The following is a 25,457-nucleotide window of genomic DNA, read 5'->3' as shown; positions in this document are numbered from 1 at the left end:
TCTTTGGTATTATTATCTTCATTTAATTTGTCTTAAATGAAAAAAAGACAAAAGAGAATGAAGCAAAAGCAAAACATTGATCATTTCACACAAAACTCCAAAAATGGGCCAGACAAAAGTATTGGCACCCTCAGCCTAATACTTGGTTGCACAACCTTTAGCCAAAATAACTGCGACCAACCGCTTCCGGTAACCATCAGTGAGTTTCTGACAATGCTCTGCTGGAATTTTAGACCATTCTTCTTTGGCAAACTGCTCCAGGTCCCTGATATTAGAAGAGTGCCTTCTCCAAACTGCCATTTTTAGATCTCTCCACAGGTGTTCTATGGGATTCAGGTCTGGACTCATTGCTGGCCACCTTAGAAGTCTCCAGTGCTTTCTCTCAAACCATTTTCTAGTGCTTTTTGAAGTGTGTTTTGGGTCATTGTCCTGCTGGAAGACCCATGACCTCTGAAGGAGACCCAGCTTTCTCACACTGGGCCCTACATTATGCTGCCAAATTTGTTGGTAGTCTTCAGACTTCATAATGCCATGCACATGGTCAAGCAGTCCAGTGCCAGAGGCAGCAAAGCAACCCCAAAACATCAGGGAACCTCCGCCATGTTTGACTGTAGGGACCGTGTTTTTTTCTTTGAAAGCCTCTTTTTTTCTCCTGTAAACTCTATGTTGATGCCTTTGCCCAAAAAGCTCTACTTTTGTCTCATGTGACCAGAGAACATTCTTCCAAAACGTTTTAGGCTTTTTCAGGTAAGTTTTGGCAAACTCCAGCCTGGCTTTTTTATGTCTCGAGGTAAGAAGTGGGGTCTTCCTGGGCCTCCTACCATACAGTCCCTTTTCATTCAGACGCCGACGGATAGTACGGGTTTACACTGTTGTACCCTCGGACTGCAGGGCAGCTTGAACTTGTTTGGATGTTAGTCGAGGTTCTTTATCCAACATCCGCAGAATCTTGCGTTGAAATCTCTTGTCAATTTTTCTTTTCCGTCCACATCTAGGGAGGTTAGCCACAGTGCCATGAGCTTTAAACTTCTTGATGACACTGCGCACGGTAGACACAGGAACATTCAGGTCTTTGGAGATGGACTTGTAGCCTTGAGATTGCTCATGCTTCCTCACAATTTGGTTTCTCATGTCCTCAGACAGTTCTTTGGTCTTCTTTCTTTTCTCCATGCTCAATGTGGTACACACAAGGACACAGGACAGAGGTTGAGTCAACTTTAATCCATGTCAACTGGCTGCAAGTGTGATTTAGTTATTGCCAACACCTGTTAGGTGCCACAGGTAAGTTACCGGTGCTGTTAATTACACAAATTAGAGAAGCATCACATGATTTTTCGAACAGTGCCAATACTTTTGTCCACCCTCTTTTTTATGTTTGGTGTGGAATTATATCCAATTTGGCTTTAGGACAATTCTTTTTGTGTTTTTTCATTTAAGACAAATTAAATGAAGATAATAATACCAAAGAATTTGTGTTTGCAATCATTTTCCGGAAGAAACTGAGTATTATCTGACAGAATTGCAGGGGTGTCAATACTTTTGGCCACAACTGTATCGCTTTCAAAATATTTAAAATATTATGGTGTCTTACCGATGCCATATTCATAGAACAGAAAACAGTTTTAGGCTCCGACTAGCTTAAGTGTTTCTTTCCAGCTCCTGTTGGTTTTGCTTGGATTACAGCTTGAGAGTCTATTTTCTTGCAGAGCAATCTTGGTGAATCAAGTGGCTCTTTGCGTCATCGTGTCAAGTGCGGTCATTTGTGGAATTATAATGTTCACATTCTATGTGAACTGTGACCCTCTTCTTGCCGGATATGTCTCTGCTCCTGACCAGGTAGTTATATAGTCACTTATTTTAGGATTTAAAACTATCTTGACTTGTTCCTAATATTATGGCTTTACTGCCAGTGGAATTAAATTGTTAGGTACTTATATGTACTTTGTTATTTAGTAGAGATATTTCTGCATCACCAAATATTAGTACCAAAGAAACAGAAAAAGAGCTTGATTTCGGAAGAACATAAAAAATTTTTTAAAAATCTTTATAATAGGCAAACTTTAGAAAAGACATTGCAACCCTAGGTTGCTTCTACATGGCCATGTCCTGGTCAGTATTTTGTAAGCCAAAATTAGGACTGGATCCAGACCATGGAAGGTGGACATTTTTCCAGTATATGTTTTCTGCTATATTCAACTCCTGTATTTGGCTTACAAATATTGATGGAAAATGCTGACCAAAATACGCAATCATAGGCTTTAATTTCACTGACAAGTTCATTGCTGGGTCTAGCGGCCATAACTTGGATTTCTGAAACTGGCCGCTGGCTGTAGAAAGCTCTCTTTGGTTAAAATATCTTTATTTAACCCCTTTCTGTCATGTGACGTACTATCCCGTCCATGTGTCCTGGGACTTAATTCCCAGGGACGGGAGAGTACGTCACAGCGATCAGCGGCACCCACGTGGTGAGCGCCGCTGATCGCGGCCGGGTGTCAGCTGATTATCACAGCTGACACCCGGCACAATGTGTCAGGGGCAGTCACGGACCGCCCCCGACACGTTAACTCCTTGCACACCGCAATCAAACACGATCGCGGTGTATCGGGGGGGAAAGGGAAGCATCGGCAGGGAGGGGGCTCCCTCCGTGCTTCCCTGAGCCCCCCACAGCAGCGCAATGTGCAGCACTGCTGCGGGGGGCTCCATCCCTGCAGGTCCCCGAATCCAAGATGGCGACGGGGACTTTCGGGGGCCTGCAGGGAGCTGGCTTCCTCAGTGCCTGCAAAGCGCAGGCATGAGGAAAGCCTGTGCAGTGCCTGTGACAGATCGCTAATCAGCCTACTCAGGACAAATTGCAAGGCAACTTTTGGGGTCCAATTTCTCCTGTTACCCTTAGGAAAATAAAAAATTGGGGGCAAAAATATCATTTTTGTGGAAAAAAATGATTTTTTTATTTTCACGCCCGGGCGTTATAAACTTCTGTGAAGCACTTGGGGGTTCAAAGTGCTCACCACACATCTAGATAAGTTCCGTGGGGGGTCTATTTTCCAAAATGGGGTCACTTGTGGGGAGTTTCAATAGTTTAGGTACATCAGGGGCTCTCCAAACGCACATGACACCCGCAGACTATTCCATCAAAGTCTGCATTCTAAAATGTCACTACTTCCCTTACGAGCCCCGATGTGTGCCCATACAGTAGTTTTCTCCCACATATGAGGTATCAGCGTACTCAGGACAAATTGGACAACAACTTTTGGGGTCCAATTTCTCCTGTTACCCTTGGGAAAATAAAAAAATTGGGGACTAAATGATCAGGTTTGTGGAAAAAATACGATTTTTTTATTTTCACGCCCGGGTGTTATAAACTTCTGTGAAGCCCTTGGGGGTTCAAAGTGCTCACCACACATCTAGATAAGTTCCTAAGGGGGTCTAGTTTCCAAAATGGGGTCACTTGTGGGGGGTTTCCACTGTTTAGGTACATCAGGGACTCTCCAAAAGCAACATGACACCCGCAGACCACTCCATCAAAGTCTGCATTCCAAAACGTGACTACTTCCCTTCCGAGCCCCGACGTGTGTCCATACAGTAGTTTTCTCCCACATATGGGGTATCAGCGTACTCAGGACAAATTGGACAACAGCTTTTGGGGTCCAATTTCTCCTGGTACCCTTGGGAAAATAAAAAAATTGGTGATCATGTTTGTGGAAAAAATACGATTTTTTTGTTTTCACGCCCGGGCGTTATAAACTTCTGTGAAGCACGGGGGGGTTCAAAGTGCTCACCACACATCTAGATAAGTTCCTTGGAGGGGTCCAGTTTCCAAAATGTCATTTGCTGGGGTTTTTCACTGTTTTGGTACATCAGGGGCTTTCCAAACGCAACATGGTGTCCGATCTCAATTTTAGCCAAAAACGTCAATTGGCGCTGCTTCCCTTCCGAGCTCTGCTATGCGCCCAAATAGTCGTTTACACCCATATATGGGGTATCACCATACTCAGGACAAATTGCACAATAACTTTTAGGGTCCTGTTACCCATGGAAAAATACAAATTGGGGGTGAAAAGATCATTTTTGTGGAAAAAATATGATTTTTTAGTTGTACGGCTGTACGCTATAAACTTCTGTGAAGCCCTTGGGGGTTCAAAGTTCTCACCACACATCTAGATAAGTTCCTGGGGGGTCTAGTTTCCAAATTGGTGTCATTTGTGGGGGATTTCCACTGTTTTGGTACATCAGGGGTTTTCCAATCGCGACATGGTGTCCGATCTCAATTCCAGCCAAAAAAGTCAAATGGCGCTGCTTCCCTTCCGAGCTCTGCTATGCGCCCAAATAGTCGTTTACACCCATATATGGGGTATCAGCATACTCAGGACAAAGTGCACAATAACTTTTAGGGTCCTGTTACCCTTGAAAAATAAAAATTGGGGGTGAAAAGATCATTTTTGTGGAAAAAATATGATTTTTTAATTGTACCGCTGTACGTTATAAACTTCTGTGAAGCCCTTGTGGGTTCAAAAGTTCTCACCACATATCTAGACAAGTTCCTTGGGGGGTCTAGTTTCCAAAATGGGGTCACTTGTGGGGGGTTTCCACTGTTTAGGTACATCAGGGGCTGTCGAAGCGTGACATGGCGTCCGATCTGAATTCCAGCCAATTTTGCATTGAAAAAGTCAAACGGCACTCCTTCCCTTCTGAGCTCTGCCATGCGCCGAAACAGTGGTTCCCCCCCCACATATCAGGTATCAGTGTACTCAGGACAAACTGCACAATAACTTTTGCTGTCCAATTTCTCCTGTTACCCTTGGTAAAATAATTGAATCTGAATTATTTTTTTTGTGAAAAAAAGTTAAATGTTCATTTTTTTTTTTAAATATTTAAAAAATTCCTGTGACGCACCTGAAGGGTTAATAAACTTCTTGAATGTGGTTTTGAGCACCTTAAGGGGTGCAGTTTTTAGAATGGTGTCACTTTTGGGTATTTTCTATCATATAGACCTCTCAAAGTGGCTTCAAATGTGATGTGGTACATAAAAATAAAATGGTGTTGCAAAAATGAGAAATCGCTGGTCAACTTTTAACCCTTATAACTTCCTAACAAAAAAAATTGTGCTGCTGTAAAGTAAACATGTGGGAAATGTTACATATTAAGTTTTTTGTGTGTCGTATCTCTGTGATTTAAGGGCATAAAAATTCAAAGTTGGAAAATTGCAAAATTTAAATTTTTTTTGCCACATTTCCGTTTTTTTCACAAATAGATGCAAGTTATTTGAATGAAATTTTACCACTAACATGAAGTACAATATGTCACGAGAAAACAATGTCAGAATCACCAGGATCCATGGAAGCTTTTCAGAGTTATTACCTCATAAAGGGGACAGTGGTCAGAATTGTAAAAATTGGCCTTTTCATGAACGTGCAAACCACCCTTGGGGGTTAAGAGGTTAAAGCGACAAACATCTGTCATCTTTTTTAACCACCCACAAACTGTATTTTTGGAATGCTTTTGCATTCTTCTCTAATACACACGTTGCCTGATTCATACTGTTTATATACAAACCAGACAGGCCTAAATGCATCTGCACTAATACAGGGTGCAGCGGACCCAAGTAAAATGGCAGCTGCACAGGTGCAATAATACCAAATGAAACAGCCTACAATCAGGGATTGACCGTGTGGTACACCAGTGCAGAAGAAATAATCCGCATGTGGCAGTGTTCACACAGGGAATGCAGGGCTTCTGGTTCACAACCTCTTAGTAACACCATATAGGGGGGCTGCCCAGTGCCAACTAGAATGCATCCCGCGTGACCAGAGGCACAAGTTTGCAGAACCATTTGGGCCCAACTGCACCCTGAAAGAAATATAAAAAGTGCACAAAAAACATATCAATATATGTAAGGTATACTGTTTATGCCAGAACTCTTGCGCAAAACATATTAAAAAGTTGCAAAGTGTTTGCATGCAATTGGAATGTGCTTCCTAATGATTTAGGCACGTCTTCATTTTGCATGCCCCTTCATTGAGACGGGTGTGTACAATGTCAGTCTTAATGGCTCTGATTCATAGTCCATTTTTTCTACTTCTTCTGGCTGTTCATTCAATTCAGTGGATGGATCTGTTGTGCAGACTAACCAGTATCCCCACAAAATAGCTCTAAGAAAAATGAACAGTAGAATATATTATTAAAAAAAAGTGACTGTAATGGTTGACATTTTTAAAGGGACTCTGTCAGCACAAAATGACTGCAGAAACCAAGTAGAGGCACTTAGTAACTCCTTGGTGGGCCAGGCACTATCCCATTTATTTGTTTTCTCTCTCTCTCCATCCTCCTATTCCTTGATTTATAGCTCTGGCTCTACAGGAGGAAGAGTACTGAATAGTGATGAGTGAATAGTGAAATATTCGGATTTGGGAAAGTCGACACAAATACTTTCTAATAACCGTGTATTCTTACCGCATAACGGATCCAATGCAAGTCAATGGGAAAGCTGAATATTTTTCTGATGGACCCCTGTAATTGTTATCATAGGTAGACCACAACTATGAGAGTCAAAATGAGAAAACAAATCCAGAAAATCATCTTGTCTGATTTGGCAAGATTTATTTTGCAAATTATGGTGGAAAATAAGTATATGGTCATTAACAAAAATTAATCTAAATATTTTGTCATATATCCTTTGTCGGCAATGACAGAGGTCAAACGCTTTCTGTAAGTCTTCACAAGGCTGGCACACACTGTTGGTGGTATGTTGGCCCATTCCTCCAGGCAGATCTCCTCTAGAGCAGTGATGTTTGGGGCCTGTCGCTGGGCAACACAGGCTTTCAAATCCCTCCAAAGGTTTCCAATGGGGTTGAGATCTGGAGACTGGCTAGGCCACTCCAGGACCTTCATATGCTTCTTTCGAAGCCACTCCTTTGTTGCCCTGGCTGTGTTATTTTGCATGTGCGCATTGAAATGTGACCTCGCGCGTGCGCAGTATGTTTTGCCAACTGAGGGCAAAGCCGAAAATCAGCAGTGCAGATGGCCACAAAATACTTCCTAGACATAAGAAACAACTGTGTATGCTGGCACATGCACCCTAATGATTTTCAGCTTTGCCCTCAGTTGGGCAAAGCATACTGCGCACGCGCAAGGTCACATTTCAAAGCGCACACACAAAATATGTATGCGATCTTCACGCCGAACAATGCATACAGCAAGGTGAGGAGGGGTAGAGTGACGGAACAGAGGCAACTCCCATCGGACCGGACCGAATAGATTAACATACAGCGCGAGACAAATAAAAAAGGTTTTTATGGGTGATACATGGGGAGTCAGGGGGTTTCCGAACTAGTTGTGGAACGCATAGCTGACGTTCAATTAAATGATATTTTTACCTAGTAGGCCAAAAAAGTGGTGACAGGGTCCCTTTAACACTGACAAGTAGTGTCGATTTACTAAAACAGGCACAGCTGTATTGTCCTCGTAAATACGATTTCTAATAGTCAAATGACACTGTTAAAATAAGGTGACATGTTGGTAATTACTGTACAAGAATTTAGGTGTGGAAAATCCCAGCCTAATATTATATTTTGTTTCCTTCTAGTACATTCCATACTTCGTGTTGGAGATATTTGAACAATATCCAGGTATCCCAGGTCTTTTCCTTGCCTGTGCATACAGTGGTACACTAAGGTACAGCGATTCATGAATATGAACAATTAATAGCATTTTCTGCATCTTCTATTAACTATATTTTATATTGCTACAGCACAGCATCTACAAGCATTAATGCTATGGCTGCAGTGACCCTTGAAGACCTCATTAAGCCAAGAATGCCACATATTTCTATGGCAAAGCTAATAATCATTTCAAAGGGATTGTGTGAGTACGGTGTACTGCCAATATAGATGAGATATCATCATGCTGATTCTCAATGTGCGTTACACTGTGTATTAGGCTACTTTCTGACTAGCGTTTGGAGGCACAGCGCAGGGCCGCCGCTAAGCTCCGCCCCAGCCACGCCTCCTCCAGTCAGCTCCTCCTATGATCGCATGACGCTGAATGTGATCAGCGTACCCAATATTTGCAGCGTCATGGGATCATAGGAGGAGCTGACCGGAGGAGGCAGCCAGGGGCGGAGCTTAGCGGCGGCCCTGCGCTGCGCCTCCGAATGCTAATCTGAAAGTAGCCTTAGCACAGCGTTGTGCTGGAGTCCTAGTATTATCTGTTACATTACCAAGAAGTTTTTGTGTTTAGCTGGATTGTTGTATTAATGTTTGTTAGGCGTTACTCTAACTTCAGTGCAACATCAGCAAACAGAAACGGTTTTAAGAAAGTCCGCTTTTCAGCAAACGTTCAATAATGTTGTGAAAGGGCTTCCACAGAGGAACCAGTACAGAGGATTCCTACATAAGGCTATGTTCACAAGTTGCATTTTTCTTTATTTTTTTTCTGCAGGCAAAACATTCTCTCTTTGCAGTAAAGAAGCTGCTTACGAAAAGCAGAATTTGCTGCATTTTTCAGGATCTCAAAGTTCAGATTTGCTTCCACTACATAAGCATGAACGAAGCATGAACAATGCAAGGTGTGAGGTCACCAATGCAAGACCTACTGTATGTGAAACCCAAAAAACATTTTGGAAAAAACAGCAATTGATCAAATTATTTAGTGGAAAAAGATTTTTATGAATGAAAAAATAGTGACTATTATGAACAAAAAAGTTCACAAGAGTTCATGAAAAAATACATAATTACAAATGTAACAGCAAGGGGAGGTGAATTGGTCACGAATAGTTTACCTAAGACATTAGCAGAGCATCGCGTTTGTGGGGCAAGGTTTACTTTCATACCTTGGTCAGCCCTTGAGCTGATCAGGTATTGTTCAATCTCATACCTTGGTCAGCCACCGTTTACTTTACACATATCACTATGCTAATTAAACTATACTAATCAAAGCTGCCATTCTCAGGAGAGGATACCAAGACATTGTGGTCTAAACTTGGGGAAATAATAAAAATAAATGGGTTTCACATTCTGAGGTACCTGCTTTTTTTCACTAAAAATGCAACAAAGCCTGATACCTCCATTGTTTGCTATGTTTTTGCACTTACTCATTACTTTCTATGGCTGAAAAAATACTGCAAAAACACTGATAGAAGTGACATGCTGCAGTTTTCAAAAATCCCAATGTGTATGCATGAGTTTTCTGAAATGTTATAGCTTTTACTGGTACTGTAAAACACCGCTCTAAATTTGCATTAAAAAATGCAGCAAAAATGCAACATGTGAACATAACCTAAGAGGTCAGACAGGACTCGGGAAGGGTTGAGCACAATGATTTGTAGGCGCAGGCTTCCTAGGTTCAAATCCCATCAAGGACAACATCTGCAAGGAGTTTGTATGTTCTCCCAATGTTTGTGCGGGTTTCCGAGTTCTATGGTTTCTTCCCACACTCCAATGACATACTGATGTGAATGGTATGATGAGGTCTGTAAAGCGCTGTTGATTATGTTGGTGCTATATAAACAAGCATAATAAATAAAAAACATGTGGGATAAAGTACCACATACAGATCGTACATGGTAACTATTACGGGCTTTATTACTGTAGGTCTTGCAACTAAGGATGCTAATGGAACCTGGGGCCAGCACACACTTCATAAGCTCACTGTCTCTTCCTGTTCCCATTTTCATACAATAACAACCCTTACCCCACAGGTTGTCAGTAGTTGTATCCCTCCTTCCTCACTGTAGCTATGTACCCTTGTTCTGTTAGGAGTGGCGGAAGGCACTAAAAAAAATAAATAATTAAAGTGCCTTCGCCACTCGGGGTCCACCGTGCGGCAGATGGCAAAACCACTGCTAAGGAAGGCAGAGCACTACAGCGGTAGTGTGCACAGGGTTGAACTACACCTAGTGCACTAAAGCAAGCTCAGTTAGGATTCACAGAGCTGCACACATAACATAAATGCAAAAACGCTGAGTCTGAATAGCCTTCTCAGACACTCAGCGGCACACGTGCGGTAGTCGATAATCGGAGTAGTTAAAAAGGCGTCACTACCACCGAATGGACTTACCGTTCCAGGACGTGTGCATGGCGTCGCAACTGTGAACGCCAAAATGACTGCAGGCGCAAATGCAGGACGCTGGCTGTTGCAACAGGTGATGCTTGAGCGCGCTGGCGCTAGCGCAATACTGGCTGTACCCAATCACTCACACAGACGTAATATCAGAGGGAAGGGGTTTCATAATAAGTCATTCACCAGACCAAGCATCCATCACCAAGCACACAGCAGCAAGTATAGAAATACTAGCGCCTGGCATAGCGGCCATGCGCACTTTTTATAGCGTACGGGACCTGCCAGAAATCTCCAGAGCCCTGAACTGGACCAATGGAATCCGGAGCAGGACCTGAGCACCTGACTCCTGAACTCCAATGGGAGCTCATTCCATGAGCATGCTCAGAAGCCGGCTGAAAGGACTTAGCCTCTGGAGACAAATGTGAGGATCTGGATCTCTGCATACGTATGGCAGGACACAGATTCCTAACATTACCCCCCCCAAGGCCCCCTCCTCCTTGAGCCTTCCGGGTGAATACCCTGTGTCCTACGGTGGCATAAGGTTCAAGCTCGTCCGAGGGCGAGCTTGGTGTCCCGGTAGGAGATACAGTAACCCGAGACACCTGGAAGGCATCAGAGGAATCGAGGTCACCAGGTTTCAAGAGGGACACTTGGGAGATAATAGGAGCGGGAGTGACAGGGGCACGCCGCTGCATGTCGGCAGAAGTCACCACCCTCTGCCTAGGAGGGTTAGGCTGAGCACATAAGGTGCAAGCCTGAATGAATTTTTTCATGTCCCGAGCTCTATGGGGCCACCAATACGCACCAGCCAATAGTTTTGAGACCTGCATATAGCCCCGATGGTGGTGCGTGTTAGGCGCATGCGCCCAGGTGAGCACCTGAGCCCTAAGATGAGGAGGGACAAAGGTCTCGATAACCTGTCCAGACTCTAAACTTTGCGGGGGGCCGGCTTCCGGAGAAACCGCACCTACATGATGACAACCGCAGATGGATTCTTGTTCAGAGTCTGGGTTAACGTTGGTACGAGACACCTCCATGGGCTCAGGAGGTAGAACCTCTGGCTCGTCTAGCTCAATGGGAACAAAAATTTTGGGAGCTGAAACGGATTTGCGCTTGGAGTGAGCCTGCTCCATACCGCGCTCCGAAAAACGGAGGTCGATACGTGAGGAGACTGAGATTAGCTCCTCCAAGCTAGTGGGTATCTCTCTGGTTGAGAGAGCATCTTTCACATGCTCCGCTAGACCTCGCCAAAAAACGGGGATTAGAGCCTTGTCGGACCATTCCAACTCGGACGCCAGTGTCCGAAAACTGACGGCGTACTGGCTGACCGAGAGTGACCCCTGAGTAAGGGCGAGTAACTGCAGGGACGTATCATGCGTGACCCAAGGGCCGAGAAAAACTTGCCTGATGGCAGTTAGCAAGTTAGCCACGGTCCGAATTTTGGGGTCGCCACGCTCCCACAGAGGCGTAGCCCATTCCAGCGCCTTGCCCGACAGTAGGGAGATAACAAAAGCCACCTTAGCCCGCTCCGTAGGGAATTGCGCTGCCAGAAGCTCTAGGTGTATCGAGCACTGGCTGATAAAACCCCTACAAGAGGCGCCATCCCCAGCATATTTATCGGGCAACGGGAGGCGGGTGACTGTCGGCGCAAGGGTGGACATGGAAATACGCCCTACTGCATCCGTGAGTGCCTGGACGGCAGCATCTGTAGCCTGCGCAGCTGCAAGAGACCTCTCCAGGGTAGCAAGACGAGCCTCGAGCTGACGCACAAGCTGTAACAGCTGCTGCTGATCTGCCATCCCTTAGCCAGACCCTGGCGCTAGTATTATGTTAGGAGTGGCGGAAGGCACTAAAATAAATACATAATTAAAGTGCCTTCGCCACTCGGGGTCCACCGTGCGGCAGATGGCAAAACCGCTGCTAAGGAAGGCAGAGCACTACAGCGGTAGTGTGCACAGGGTTGAACTACACCTAGTGCACTAAAGCAAGCTCAGTTAGGATTCACAGAGCTGCACACATAACATAAATGCAAAAACGCTGAGTCTGAATAGCCTTCTCAGACACTCAGCGGCACACGTGCGGTAGTCGATAATCGGAGTAGTTAAAAAGGCGTCACTACCACCGAATGGACTTACCGTTCCAGGACGTGTGCATGGCGTCGCAACTGCGAACGCCAAAATGACTGCAGGCGCAAATGCAGGACGCTGGCTGTTGCAACAGGTGATGCTTGAGCGCGCTGGCGCTAGCGCAATACTGGCTGTACCCAATCACTCACACAGACGTAATATCAGAGGGAAGGGGTTTCATAATAAGTCATTCACCAGACCAAGCATCCATCACCAAGCACACAGCAGCAAGTATAGAAATACTAGCGCCTGGCATAGCGGCCATGCACACTTTTTATAGCGTACGGGACCTGCCAGAAATCTCCAGAGCCCTGAACTGAACCAATGGAATCCGGAGCAGGACCTGAGCACCTGACTCCTGAACTCCAATGGGAGCTCATTCCATGAGCATGCTCAGAAGCCGGCTGAAAGGACTTAGCCTCTGGAGACAAATGAGAGGATCTGGATCTCTGCATACGTATGGCAGGACACAGATTCCTAACATGTTCCTTACAGCCTGTTGAGTCTTCATCCCTCCCTCCTGCAGACATCCGAGCACTCTCCTTGCTGCAGACTTCTGCGTACTTCTCCCTTTTCCCTACATACTACGGAGCCATTTCACAAGCATCCCGCTTGTATGGGTGTGTGGAATAAGCTGCATTTACCTTGCGCATGAATGTAAGACTGTAAATGAGGCAGCTGATGTATTTACCACTGTAAAATATCTACAGTATGTACTTACAATATGTTAGGATTAAATTGAAAAGATTTGGTCTGCAGTACTTTCCCTGGTCACAGTATCATTTGCAGATAATATTTGAGCAATTAACGTATTATATGTGCGTTGTGTGGTCTAAATATTTTATGACTGTATGTCGGAGTTTTTTGGAGCATTGCGCGGTATTACTTACTTACCTTCCACGTAGAGATAACTTTTTAAATAAATTATGTCACATATCATATTTGTAATGAAAAGGCCAATGTAAATAATTTTATGGCCAAAAATGATAAAAGTATTCTCAGAGTGTTACCTTTATTGGCTAACCAGAGAAAAAATATATTTGCAAGCTTTCAGAGGCTCCTTCTTCAGGCAGGATTACAAATGGAAAGGCCAAAAGACAACTGAACCTTTTGTTATTTGTGCCAAAAATTCAGATTTGGCATTTGTCAACTTTCGATAGGTAAAATGAAGTCACATACTAACATAAGAAACAAAATTCAGTGCACATTTCTCAATGTTGTTGGAGGAACAAATTCAGTAATGGAGTTTGCAGTGTTTGTAGGATCAAGGAACATTGGAACATTAGTGTCCCCATACACTTTCAGCTAAATTCTGGTTCAGGCGATTATTTGGTGATCTCTTTTGACTCCTTCATACACATGTTGAGTTCTCTCGTGTTCTCTACAAGAGAGCCACTGCTAGACTCCTCTGACAGCGATTTATCTGGCCAAGAACAAAAAAATGCCGGATCCTTCTGTCCGCGACATCATTTGTCGAGGTAAAGTCTGGAGGCCCCCGAACACATTAGACATTAGACAGCTGAGCCCGCCGATATTGTGTAACTAGCTAAGAACCCATTCTACGCCCGGATGGCAAGCATTTTTTTTGGTATATGGTCTCCCATCCTGGTATGTGTTGCCCCCTCCTATCCTGGTATGTATGGCACCCCTCATCACTATCCTGCTATGCATGGCCCCCTCATTCCTATAATGGTATGCATGGCCCCCTTATCCCTATTCTGGTATGCATGATCCCCCCCATCCTGGTATGCATGGCACCCCATTCCTCATCCTGGTATGTATGGTACCCTCACCCCCCAATCTTGGTATGCATGGTACCCCCTCATCCATATCCTGGTATTCATGGTTCCCTCACCCCCAATCCTGATATGCATGGTCCCCTCACCCCTCTAATCCTGGAATGCATGGTCCACTCACTCTCCAGTCCGGGAATGCATGGTCCCCTCACCCCCCCAATGCCGTGTTCTCTGGACAGGGCGTGTAGTGGTGCCTGCGCCATTTTCTTGAAGACACACTGTAGTCTTCTACAACATGGCGGCAGAAAGCGAGGACTGGCCAGGCGCCGAGTCTGGCACCATAACACGCCCTGTCCAGACATCACGACCCAACAACGTAACGATCGGGTATTGACACGGGGTCTCGCCGTGATGTCAGGAGAGGGCCCGCGTCAATATCCGATAGTTCAGTTCCTGTTCCGTGATGTCTGGAGAGGGCGTGTTGTGGTGCCGGACTCGGCGCCTGCGCAGTCCTCGCTTTTCGGCACTATTTTCTTGAAGACACACTGCAGTGTCTTCTACAAAATGGTGGCGGTAAGCACGGACTGTGCATGTTCTGATTCTGGCGCCACAACCCCCCTTCTCCTGACATCACATGAAGATGCAAGACCCCGCGGCAACAGCAACCCTGGATCGGTAAGGTGTTGCGGAGATCGTGGTATGCGTTCAGTGCTTACACATATCGCGATCTCCTGGGGAGATGTGTCACTCTGTCTGGAGCAAGACTGCACAGTGCGCAGGCACATCGCGCTTGCGCAGTCTATAGAGGCTTCAGACAGAGTGACGCTTACAGCATTATATTATAGATGTGTATGGAGGCCTTAATTTATCTGGTGGTCTTGCAGCTACTTTTACTTTTCTTTGTTTTTCTGTACTTTCCAAGAAACATAGCATTTTTGCCATATAATATACAGAAAAAAAAAATCTTTGTATGGAGGAAAGGTGAAAAAACTCAATTTTGCTGTGGCTTACATTTATTATGTAGTACAAATATGAAAATACCTAATTTATATTTTTTTTTGTTTTCCTACTTTTAAAAAATAAAAAGATTTAAAAAAAAAAAATTGATTTGTGTTGCTATATTCTGATACTCATAATTTTTTGATTTCTCCATCTACTGAGCTGAGGAGGCTTTTTTTTCATTACAGACTACAGTTTTTATTGGTACCAGCTTTTATGGCGCAAACTCGTTTTATTTCACTTTTTTGGAAGGAGGGTGACAAAGAAAAAACAGCAATTCGGTTTCTTTTTTTTTACAGCATTTGTAACGCAGAAGGAAAAATTTGACATCTTAAACGTTTATTATTAGTCTATTGAAATTTTACTAATCACCTAAGAAGCTCTGCCTGTAGCATAGAAGTTTAATCCTCTTAACACTGGGAACATTTTGCCCCTAATAAACGTAAGAATTTACAAGCCAAGGTTGAGAACAACAGACATGAGAGAGCAACACCAAAGTTAGTGTGATTGTGGAGGGCTTATTAGGCTTACTTAAGTTTCCGAAAATCCACTTCTAACAAACTTACATTGCATGTGAATATACTGTAAATGATTTTTCCTGTCTTTTCTTTCTTTCTCAGCTTTCTTGTATGGGTGCTCGTGTATTACAGTAGCTGCTTTATCCTCATTGCTAGGAGGTGGAGTTCTGCAGGTATCAGTATATTTAACTAGGGCTAAAGAATAGTATTATTCGCGACCCAATGATTTATGATTGTGACTGTTTCTCTTATACAGGGCTCATTTACAGTGATGGGTGTGATCAGTGGCCCATTGCTCGGGGCCTTTATACTAGGAATGTTCACTTCGTCATGCAACACTCCGGTACGTTCTACATTATGTAAATTGACATATGTAAAAAAAAAATACAGAAAACCAATTTAAATATGTTTGGGTGTGGACTGTGATTATATTATTCTTTATAATCGTACCCAGGAAGTAGCATACGCATACTTCCTGCAGTGCTCTACATTTTAAGTATGCACGTGTGATGGCATATACTAAATTGTGAAGCTTAGATATGATAAATGAATAGACATGTAACTGGACTGCAGGACATTTCCACATATTAAGTAACAACATGGGACATGATGACCCCTTTTATGATGCTAGAGTTGTGCAGTTATATAACTAAACTTTCCATAGGGTCTGGATGCCTTTCTTGAAAAATATATGTGGCGCCCCTGAGGCTCAGTCGCCACAGAGGTACTGCACCTCCTCCTGAGGTGTGGTATCCCACCATCCTGGTAAGGTGGAGACTCCTGACCACGCTCCAACACCTGCACCCCACACCACAAAGTAGTGTAGCAAAGCACCCATTGGTGGCTCCCTGCTTGGAACACGAAACGTGCTGGGAGGTGGGTGGAGTTAGATTACATTACAAGGAGCGGGAAGAGTTTAGGATGAGAGGTCAGTTGGTTCGAGAGTTGGAGAGAAGAAGATCCCTGGAGAGAGGGATAGATGGATGGAAGTGCTGCAGCAGATCCCAGTGACCTGGGTCTGCTGGCACGGGAAAGGAAGAGAGAGAGAGCAACATAGACTGAAAGCCTGATTCTCCATAGAAAGAGAGATTAGTACGGAACGTGAGGAGTAAAAGGGAACAAAATGTGGGTTAGAAGAGAAGTGGGTTAGAAGTTCCAAGTGCAAGGCTGGGGCCCGGTCCCCGAGGTTGTATGGATACTAATGGTCCTGCAGCAGACACCGGAGGAATAGAAGCAGTGACCACTTTATTCCCACACAAGACTTGGGGGCACAACAGCAACTGGATAGTGAGCCGGGACTTAGTAGCAAGAAGTCCCCAAAGCAGGCTACAGCTGTCTGCCGTACAAGTAGAGTTCATAAGAACATCGGACAGGAGGAACTCCAGTGTAACTCAGTACTAGGAGTACTTCATTTAAAGGCGCTATAAGAGGAGACGTTCAGAAAGGCACATGTTGGCGGAGTGTTGGAAAGGAGTATTCCATCTGGCCTGGAGGTTGACTGAGTCCCTGACCCGGAGGACACGGCACGGAGGCAGGCACCTGTTTGTACAACAGACTGTGAGTAAGGCTTTGGAACTACATGCCCTGGTGTCCTCCACTCATTCCTGCGCCAACCCGCCCAGCACTGCTACATCCCTTGTGCCTGACACTGCATCATCCAAGTGTCACTTCACCTACACTGCCCTGGGACTACAGCCCTGCCTGTGGAGGGCTATAACATCATTGCTGCACCACCCCATCTGTCCCAGAGGATCTGTCTGCAGCGTCGGCTTACATCTCCATTGCCAAACACCACAGGTGGCGTCAGGAAACACATAAACTTTCATCACCATAAGCACACTGCAACAACCCCCTTTTACAATGGGCGCCTAGGGCCACGGGCCGGGTCCCAGCTGTCGTGACATCTCCCACTGAAGCTCATCGGGCCCGGTACCGAGTACCCCACAGCCCTGGCACGGGGTGGCCCATTTTTGGCATCACGAACAGGATGACGAGACCCGATGCCGGGCCGGGTCACAGCTGCCGTGACAACTCCTATTGAAGCTCATCGGGCCCGGTACTGAGTACCAAACAGCCCTGGGTGTGAGGGAGACCCATTTTTGGCATCACGAACAGGATGATGAGACCCGATGCCATCGGGTTCTATGTGCCTGAGATCTGTTGGACTTAAAACTGTTGGAAATGTGCAGAAGACCTAATTTGATTGACTGTGAGATGAATGTTAAAAACGGCCGCCGGCACGCTGAAGAAGGGCGTGACAGCCTGGGTGGTCCTAAGAAAAGACAGCGAACTGTCCTGGGCCTCCCCTGTCTGAACTTCTATGCGACAGCAACATGGCCCACCCCCCGACGGGTTTGTATACTGGCTTAGTATGGAGGAGTTGGAAGAAGACGCCGCCCCCAGAAGGAGGAGCGGAAGCCAGTGGAGGGAAGAAGAACGCCAGAACACCATATTGGAAGGAGAAAGGAGGAGGCCTGCGGAGCGTGAGGGGGTTGAGTTGAATCTCCCCGGCGCCATGGCTGAAGGCTCCGACCCGGCTTCCAGGATGGACTGTCAACAGCTGGAGCAGGAGATTGCCCTGTTGACTCATGAACTGCGGCTGAAGCAGGAGGCGCTCTGGAGGAAGAAGTGGCAGCCTGCCCTGGAGGGGCCTACACCCGAGGAACCCCAGTCACCGGGTACCCGCCGTCGCTGCACCGGATCTTCCCCAGGCAAACCCTGTAGAGCCTGTGACCGCTGCAATACCATCGGCAGCGTCCCCTGCAATCTCTCCGTTACCACCGCTGCTGTGTGAGGCAGAGGGAGCTGAAGCGGAGGAAGAGGAGCTCCCGCCTGGACCTGACACGGCCGCGCAGGTCCCACCGGAGACCCCCGTGGACCGGACAACTACCACCACTACCCCTGTGGACACCCCTGCAGCTGCCCACCGTCTCAGGCCTGCACCGGAACCGCAACACTGACAGGAGGCACCAGGTATGGCCGTCGGCCCTGAAGTTAGAGAAGCCACTGGGTGCCCGCCGGCCATGGCAGTCGGACAGGTGGTGCTGGACTTGGTTTGGGACCGGGATATCAGTCCCCGGGGGAACACCTGAACCCGTGACAGTGGTGCCACGGTCCACAGTGGGCAGGGGCCGGTCCCGGGAAGAGGATGAGGAAACGAGTGCCCAATGCCGGGAGACCATCCGCCCGCTGGCAGTCGAGCAGCGGGAGAGAGAACAGCGGAGGTTGGCTGAGCTGGGCCCTGATCTGGACCGCAAGGAGAAAGCCCGTGCTAGTCACTATGGGTCCCGGGATTCGGCAGGATGGGGCCAGGTCCTTAATGTGAACCATGAGCGGGGGTTCGGTTTCATCGCCGACCCTACACGGATCTCCGACCTGTTCTTTAGCCAGAGAGATGTGGAATCCCATCTCCGGAAAGGACACCCTGCTCGAGACCTGCAACCGGGGGAGTAGGTGACTTTTACACGGCATGAAGGGCTCCGTGGCTGGTACGCTTTAAACGTATGCAGGATACCAGAGGATTTCCTCGCCACCTTCAGGAAGGAAAAGGTCTGCACTTCCCCGGTACCTCCCACCGTGATCACCAAAACTGTGCTGGTACCCACGCCCGTAAGCCAATCTACCAATCCAGCATCCCTGGGTACAAGTCACCACCCCTGCTGTACCTCAGGCAGCATCTTCAACCACTGCAATCGCATCTGGTGGACACCCAGAGCATCTCCCCTGGAAGCAGCCCAAGCAACCAGCTTCCAGAAACCCAGGAGGGGATAACTAACTATAATGTTGATCTGAACTAACTTTTGTTGCCCAGGAGGGTATTAGCAAGTTTCCAGCTTTTCTATTTTTTTCTATTTTTGATTATGATGTTTATTTGTTGATCCCGTTGTTGCCCAGTTTTATTGGCAGCATTCTTCTATTACCTTTGAACTGTGGAGATCATGGACGCTGAGTGATCCGGAACTGATAATGTACATAGTTTGCACCTCTTTAGGTGCTTTCTCTTGGTTTTACATAGAGAGAGAGCAACATAGACTGAAAGCCTGATTCTCCATAGAAAGAGAGATTAGTACGGAACGTGAGGAGTAAAAGGCAACAGAGGATGTGGGTTAGAAGGGAAGCCTTCCTAGAAGTTCCAAGCGCAAGGCCGGGGCCCGGTCCCCGAGGTTGTATGGATACTAATGGTCCTGCAGCAGACACTGGAGGAATAGAAGTAGTGACCACTTTATTCCCACACAAGACTTGGGGGCACAACAGCAACTGGATAGTGAGCCGGGACTTAGTAGCAAGAAGTCCCCGAAGCAGGCTACAGCTGTCTGCCGTACAAGAAGAGTTCATAAGAACATCGGACAGGAGGAACTCCAGTGTAACTCAGTACTAGGAGTACTTCATTTAAAGGCGCTATAAGAGGAGATGCTCAGAAAGGCACATGTTGGCGGAGTGTTGGAAAGGAGTATTCCATCTGGCCTGGAGGTTGACTGAGTCCCTGACCCGGAGGACACGGCACGGAGGCAGGCACCTGTTTGTACAACAGACTGTGAGTAAAGCTTTGGAACTAAATGCCCTGGTGTCCACCACTTATTCCTGCACCAACCTGCCCAGCACTGCTGCATCCCTTACACCTGACACTACACCATCTACGTGTCACATCACCTACTCTGCCCTGGGACTACAGCCTTGCCTGTGGAGGGCTATAACATCACTGCTGCACCACACCATCTGTCCCAGAGGATCTGTTTGCAGCGTCGGCTTACATCTTCATTGCCGAGCACCACAGGTGGCGTCACGAATCACTTATAAACTTTCATCAGCATAAGCACACTGAAACAACCCCTTTTACAATGGGCGCCCAGGGCCACGGGCCGGGTCACAGCTGCTGTGACATCTCCTATTGAAGCTCATTGGGCCCGGTACCCAGTACCCCACAGCCCTGGGTGTGAGGGCGACCCATATATTCCAGGCATTACTAGATTCTATGATGAGACGTTAATCCAGAGAACTAGTCTGATTGCCATATGTGGAGTGGGAAAGCAATTGCTCCCCTAATATGGAGCAATTAGCATCTGCCTCATGGTTTTTTTTGCATTCCTCTGGATCAACATATTAGATTTGTGTCTACCTTCAGCCTTAAAAACTATGAAACTATAGGCTGTTTCACAGCTCAAAAACTCAGGGCTGGCTCCAGGTTTTTGTGGGCCCCGGGCAAAAGAGTCTCAGTGGGTCCCTTTAACACATACCACGATTCATGATCCACAGATAAGAAATATAGATATAGTACAATGCCAAAGATTTCAATAACTTCTTTCATTACATGAGTCATATCTATTGTAAATTCCACAATAGCTCAGGAACTGGCGAATTCTCGCAGTGCACAATGCATGCACGCCCTGGAGGGATTGAAAAGTTTTTATTTTAGACCTGACAGTATAGTCCTCCATACAGTATTATGGGCACCACATAGTCCTCCATACAGTATTATGGGCACCACATAGTGCTACATAAAGTATTATGGGCACCACATAGTCCTCCATACAGTATTATGGGCACCACATAGTCCTCCATACAGTATTATGGGTACCATTAGTCCTCTATACAGTATTATGGGCACCATTAGTCCTAAATACTGTATTATGGGCACCACATAGTCCTCCATACAGTATTATGGGCACCACATTGTCCTCCATACAGTATTATGGGCACCACATAGTCCTCCATACAGTATTTTGGGCACCACATAGTGCTTCATACAGTATTAAGGGCACCACATAGTCCTCCATACAGTATTATGGGCACCATTAGTCCTCAATACTGTATTATGGGCACCACATAGTCCTTCATACAGCATTAAGGGCACCATTAGTCATCCATAATATATTATGGGCATCATAGAGTCTTTCATACAGTATTATGGGCATCACATAGTCCTCCATACAGTATTATGGGCACTACATAGACCAACATACAATATAATGAGCCTCACATATTGGGCCCCATATATTGCGTCGTACAGAATAATGGGCCTCACATAATGATCCATACATAACAATGCAGGTGCTTCTCATAAAATTAGAATATTATCAAAACGTTAAGTTATTTCAGTTTTTCAATACAAAAAGTGAAACTCATATTATATAGAGTCATTACAAACACAGTGATCTATTTCAAGTGTTTTTTTCTGTTAATGTTGATGATTATAGCTTATAGCCAATGAATTCCCAAAAGTCATTTTCTCAGTAAATTAGAATACTTTATAACACCAGCTTGAAAAATGATTTTAAAATCCGAAATGTTGGCCTATTGAAATGAACTCAATACTTGGTTGGGGCTCCTTTTGCATCAATTACTGCATAAATGCGGCGTGGGATGGAGGCAATCAACCTGTGGTGCTGGCACCGGGCTCCCCTGACTCGCGGTCCCCATAGTGTGCCGGTGTCCCTGACAGCAAGTCCCCCCTCCTTGCGCTTGCTCAGGGCCTCGACACTTGCCCGGGTGCACTAGGGGGTGATGCCGGCGCTGCATATACATTAAACCCCTTCACGACTCATGACTTACCATATTTTCCGGTGTATAAGATGATTTTTTAACCACTGAAAATCTCCTCAAAAGTCTTGGGTCATCTTATAAGCCGGGTGTCGTTTTATAGGGCGGGTGCAGAACAATCTGTGGTCACAGCATATGGTGGGGCAGTAGTCCCGATGACGCGATGACGAGGTGAGGGGTGCGCCTCACCAGGAAGGTGTAAGTGAAGCAAGCTGCAGGCGTCCGGGACACCTGGGGTATGGAAAAAAGAGGGGGAGCGGCGCTCTGCCCAGTAAAACATGCCTCTTTCACCCGTCTGACCTTGTATCTTATTACCTTCTTCTCTGCCCCTCAGATCTCTCACATGTACACCTGCACCGCTTCACTGCAGCCAACAGAAGCAAGACCTGAGAGGCAGAGAAGGAGGTAAAAGGATACAAGGGCGGGCCACCTTCCCAGTGAGGTGCCCCCTCACCTTTTCACTGCAGTCCTCAGGAGCGAGATCTGAGAGGCAGAGAAGGAGATACTGGTAATAGGATACAAGGGCAGGCCTGAGGGATGCGCTACCGCTATGATAGTCTTGGAGATAGGGAGGGCTGGGCAGGCAGAGAGAGCTGACCAATCCAAGCAGGATTTGTATACAACAAACAACCAATTGCCTGTAAGGTACATCGCTTGCCGTGATTGGCTGGTTGTTGTTTACTGGGTACCACATACCGTACATCACCAGTATCTGTACCTATTCATACAGTATAGCACCAGTACATACAGTACAGTATGCAAATGTCCAACAGTCAAAACCCCATCATGGCTCCACCAGCAAGAAGAAAGAAATATGAAGCCAGTTTCAAACTTAAAGTTGTAAACTTTGCCATTGAACATAATAACTGCACTGCTGGAGTAACAGAAAAGTTGGTTCGGGACTGGAAAGCAAATGAAAAAGCAATGAAGAGTATGCCAAGGGGTAAGTGTGCATTTAGAAGAGGCACCCCACATTGGCCAGAACTCGAAAAACATGTAGGAGACTTGGTGAATGAGCATCACCAAAACGGTTATGTAGTGACCAAAATAAAATATGTTTGTTTGCAGTTCAGTGGGCCAAATCTTACCCAGATCACAGCAACAGCGCACTAAACATGGCTTTATGTTAAGTAGTATTGGAAATATGGATGAGACTCCAATGAATTTTGATATGGTTGGAAATAAAACTGTCCATCAAAAAGGTGAAAAAACAATTTAAATTAAAACAGGGCATGAGAAGTCCAGTTTTACAGTTGTATTAGGATGCACAGCTGATGTCGCCAAACTGAGACCAATGATTATTTTTAAAAGAAAAACAATGCCGAAACTCAAGTTCCCTGTTGCTTGTTTTGTACATGTGAATGAAAAAGGCTGGATGGATGAATAAGGGTGTGTGCACACGTTGCAGATTCTGCTGCGGAATTGTCCTCACGGATTTGTCTAAATCCGCAGGTCAAAAGACCTGCGGTTTATCTGCGGATTTCCTGCGGATTAGCCTGCAGTTGTTCCCTTGCGGTTTGACACCTGTCATAGAGCAGGTGCCAAACCGCAGTGGAATCCGCACAAAGAAGTGATATGCTGCGGATTTAAACTCGCAGCAAATCTGCACGGAAAATTCCACACCGTGAGCACTGTGTTTTTCATTTTGCATTGCCTTAAATGGTACTGTACACCGCAGCAGAAACTGCTGCAGATCCGCAGGGCCAAATCCACTGCGGATCCGCAGCAGAATCCGCAAAGTGTGCACACAAGTTTCTGCTGCGTTGTACAGTACCTTTATTTTCTATGGAAAATGAAATCCACAGTGCACACGGTGCAGAATTTTCCGCGCGGATTTGCTGCGGTTTCAAATCCGCAGCATGTCACTTCTTTGTGCGGAATCCGCAGCGGTTTTACACCTGCTCCATTGTACAGGTGTCAAACCGCAGGGGAAACCTGCAGGCTAATCCGAAGATAAACCACAGGTCTTCTTACCTGCGGATTTTGCCAAATCCACACAGAAAAATCCGCAGCACCATCCGCAACGTGTGCACTTACCCTAAGGGGTAAAGCTATGGCTTGATGATGTATGGAGCAGGCGACCAGGTGGACTTATTCAAAAATGTAGTCTACCGGTGTGGGATATGTTCAGGGCTCATTTAACTCCACCACCAAGCAAAGGCTTGCAAGACTAAACACACATGCGGTAGTTATTCCTGCAGGATTGACATCGTTGGTACAGCCACTGGATGTGTGCCTAAACAAGCCATTTATAGATCGCTTTCGAGAACGGTGGAATGAATGAATGGTTAGCGGCGAAAAGTCATTCACAAAAGGAGGAAACATGCGTGCCCCACAGTTGGATGTTTTGTGCATAAAAGACTGGAATGATATTGATGCAGAAACAGTAATCAAGTCTTTCTAGAAGTGTGGCATATCGAATTCATTAGATGGTATGGAGGACGACTACTTGTGGCAAGATGAAGAGGAAGCTGAAGCTGAGACCACACCATCTGACACGAGATTTGATCCGTACGATGACTGCCTTACAAATGTCATTGATGTAGTTATGATATCAGATGACAAACAGGAGGTTGTTTTTTTAAAAGTGAAACTGTCACGCCAGCAAAACCTGGTTATTGTCTTATCCTTCCTTTCAGCTTTAGGCTATGTGCACACGTAGTTGGAAGTGCTGTGGATTTTTCCGCGTGTTTTTTGAAAAATCCGCTGGTAAATCTGCAGGTCAAAATACCTGCGGTTTACCTGTGGATTAGCCTGTGGTTTAGCCCTGCGGTTTCACACCTCACAATGGTGAAGGTGTGAAACCACAGCGGAATCCACACAAAGAATTGACATGCCGCGGATTGTAACCCGCAGCAAATCCGCGTGGAAAAATCCGCAGCATGTGCACAGCGGTTTTGGTTTTACCATTGCAAAGAATGGTACTGTACAACGCAGCAGAAACTGCTGCGGACCCACAGGGCCAGAAACGCTGCGGATCCACAGCAGAATCCACAATGTGTGCACATAGCCTGAGAATGAATTAGGAAAAGTTTAATCCACTTGCACTGTTTTATTACACAGGTTTGCTGACAAACAGCCTTACGTTTATAGTACCTGCATGTCATAAGCATGTGAAGTAAAATTACCATATTCAAATCAAATCTGAGGCTTTTTTTTTACTTTTATCGTATGTGCGTTGGAAGAGGGGTAGTCTTATACAGCCAGTATATCACAAACTCTAAATTTCAACTGGAAAAGTTGGTGGTCGTCTTATACGCCGGAAAATATGGTATATTTATGTAATCGGCCGTGTCCCTGCCTTTGATGCGGGGTCAGACACTAAGCTTGCATGTTTCCTCACACTTGATGGCTGTTTTAGTCAGCCATCACGTGCCTCTAACAGCCATGGCTTTTAGCCAGGTAAACGCCATTGCCATTCACTGACAGCGGCATTTAACATGCTATGTATTGCAGCTTCAAGTCTCATAAAAGGGCTATTAATA

General features: G+C 45.9%; 1 protein-coding gene across 1 annotated transcript in view; it reads left to right on the top strand.

Annotated features, from left to right (window-relative positions):
* SLC5A5 (solute carrier family 5 member 5) overlaps window positions 1-25,457 on the top strand; it is a 74,413-nt gene that overhangs the window by 26,035 nt on the left and 22,921 nt on the right. Inside the window, exons 8-12 of the mRNA XM_073562977.1 lie at window positions 1,707-1,836; window positions 7,583-7,671; window positions 7,748-7,860; window positions 15,538-15,608; window positions 15,692-15,778. Coding sequence (XP_073419078.1) covers window positions 1,707-1,836; window positions 7,583-7,671; window positions 7,748-7,860; window positions 15,538-15,608; window positions 15,692-15,778 — 490 coding nt within the window. The remainder of the gene's footprint in view (window positions 1-1,706; window positions 1,837-7,582; window positions 7,672-7,747; window positions 7,861-15,537; window positions 15,609-15,691; window positions 15,779-25,457) is intronic.

This window comes from Dendrobates tinctorius, unplaced genomic scaffold (assembly GCF_039654945.1).
Source record: "Dendrobates tinctorius isolate UK_male_01 unplaced genomic scaffold, ASM3965494v1 ptg000374l, whole genome shotgun sequence".
In the NCBI taxonomy this organism is placed as follows: domain Eukaryota; kingdom Metazoa; phylum Chordata; class Amphibia; order Anura; family Dendrobatidae; genus Dendrobates; species Dendrobates tinctorius.
This window is presented reverse-complemented; position numbering and strand designations above follow the sequence as displayed.